The 1,436-nt window shown below is 45.2% G+C and overlaps 1 protein-coding gene across 1 annotated transcript in view; it reads right to left on the bottom strand.

Annotated features, from left to right (window-relative positions):
* LOC107101175 (neurofascin-like) overlaps nucleotides 1–1,436 on the bottom strand; it is a 129,125-nt gene that overhangs the window by 65,494 nt on the left and 62,195 nt on the right. The window contains exon 14 of the mRNA XM_015399976.1: nucleotides 90–201. Within this exon, the coding sequence (XP_015255462.1) occupies nucleotides 90–201 (112 nt within the window). The remainder of the gene's footprint in view (nucleotides 1–89; nucleotides 202–1,436) is intronic.

The following is a 1,436-nucleotide window of genomic DNA, read 5'->3' as shown; positions in this document are numbered from 1 at the left end:
CATGTTTTGGGTGTACTATTCCTTTAATAGCCGAAAAAAAAAACACAGATTTCTTTGCTTTACATGATGTGAACAAAGAAGATCCTCACCAGCGTAACACGGGCAATGGTGAGCCAAAGAAAGGGCAGTTCAGGAAGGTGCGGTTGTTCACGATGACTTTGATTAACTGATTTTTGGGTCCCAGCATCCTTGGAGGCATGTCTGTAAAAGGAGAAGCGATTGGTCATAATGCAGCGATTTCACAGATGTAGAAGGACGGTGGCGTGCTCAGCCTTCATGGACATGATCAGTTATTAGGGTGTTTGGAAATGCATTCAAACAGGCGGATGGTGGACATCATGCAGGAGCGTCTCCAGGGCATGTGTCCATGCTGGTATGGATTAAAACATTTAAACTACAGCTATTGTCCAGTCTCTTGTTGGTGGCAGGATCAGAGGGAAATGGACATGATGGACCACCTCACTGGGTGGGGTTCCTAAAGCCACTGTTACACCTTGACGATTTAGACCCGTGTGTGGCTGACGTATGAAAAATCTGGCATACGTTGGATAAGTTATGGTTACATTTGGTATAAGTGATGAGCACACTGAAGCACGCTGGAACACATCAACATACAGCAAATACGTTGGAAAATCTTGAGCATGCTCCTAATTTCATGTGGTATGCCTGTCGAATGCCATCATCCGTGGGCCGTCAGTTCCAGGTCAGTTATCTGATGGTCGACATCCGTTCAGTATCAGTTCCTCATCAGTCGTGGCGTCTAGCTGATCCTAAACCTCTGAGTAACTGATCCAGAACTTCTCTCCAACATATCAGCGTATCTGACGTGTTCCAGACGAGCGCTGAACGTGTTTCTAACTTCCAGCTACTGTTTAATGGCGCCTTCTTTCTTTCTTGTTTCTTTTTTTGGTGGGTGGTAAACAGCAGCTAGGTTAAAACCGCGATCAGAGGCATGTTTTTATGCAGGCTCCCCCCTCAGGAGCAGACATGTGTCTGAGGGGAGCAGCTTAAAGTGAGGCAGCGTAATGCCCATGAAATGATGCTTGTGGTATTTCATGTTCATTACGCTGCCGTGCGTTAGCATAGGTTTGGCTGTTGTTATAGAAATAGAAAAAAATCCATAGAAAGTTCAGCGTATGCCAGCGTTTTAGGAGATTCTGGGACGTCAGGCAGACACTGGAGAAATCAGCAAGGTGTGACAGGAGCTTAGCAGGGAGGTGCTACCCAAAATCCAGTTCCCTTCTACTGATGGCTGCTTCCTGCAGGAGAAGGGGTCATAAAGCAGAACTGGACCGTCAGTTTACTGCACACTTCCTGCAAACCAGCAACTCTTCACTGAGTTTTCCAAAAATATTTGATATTGCAGAGATTCTGTGTTCTTATGGGATTCAGATATTTTTTATATCTAATGTAGCCAGTTTATCTGAATAAAGCTG

The sequence above is a fragment of the Cyprinodon variegatus genome, unplaced genomic scaffold (assembly GCF_000732505.1).
Source record: "Cyprinodon variegatus isolate N-32 unplaced genomic scaffold, C_variegatus-1.0 Scaffold1063, whole genome shotgun sequence".
Classification (NCBI taxonomy): Eukaryota; Metazoa; Chordata; class Actinopteri; order Cyprinodontiformes; family Cyprinodontidae; genus Cyprinodon; species Cyprinodon variegatus.
This window is presented reverse-complemented; position numbering and strand designations above follow the sequence as displayed.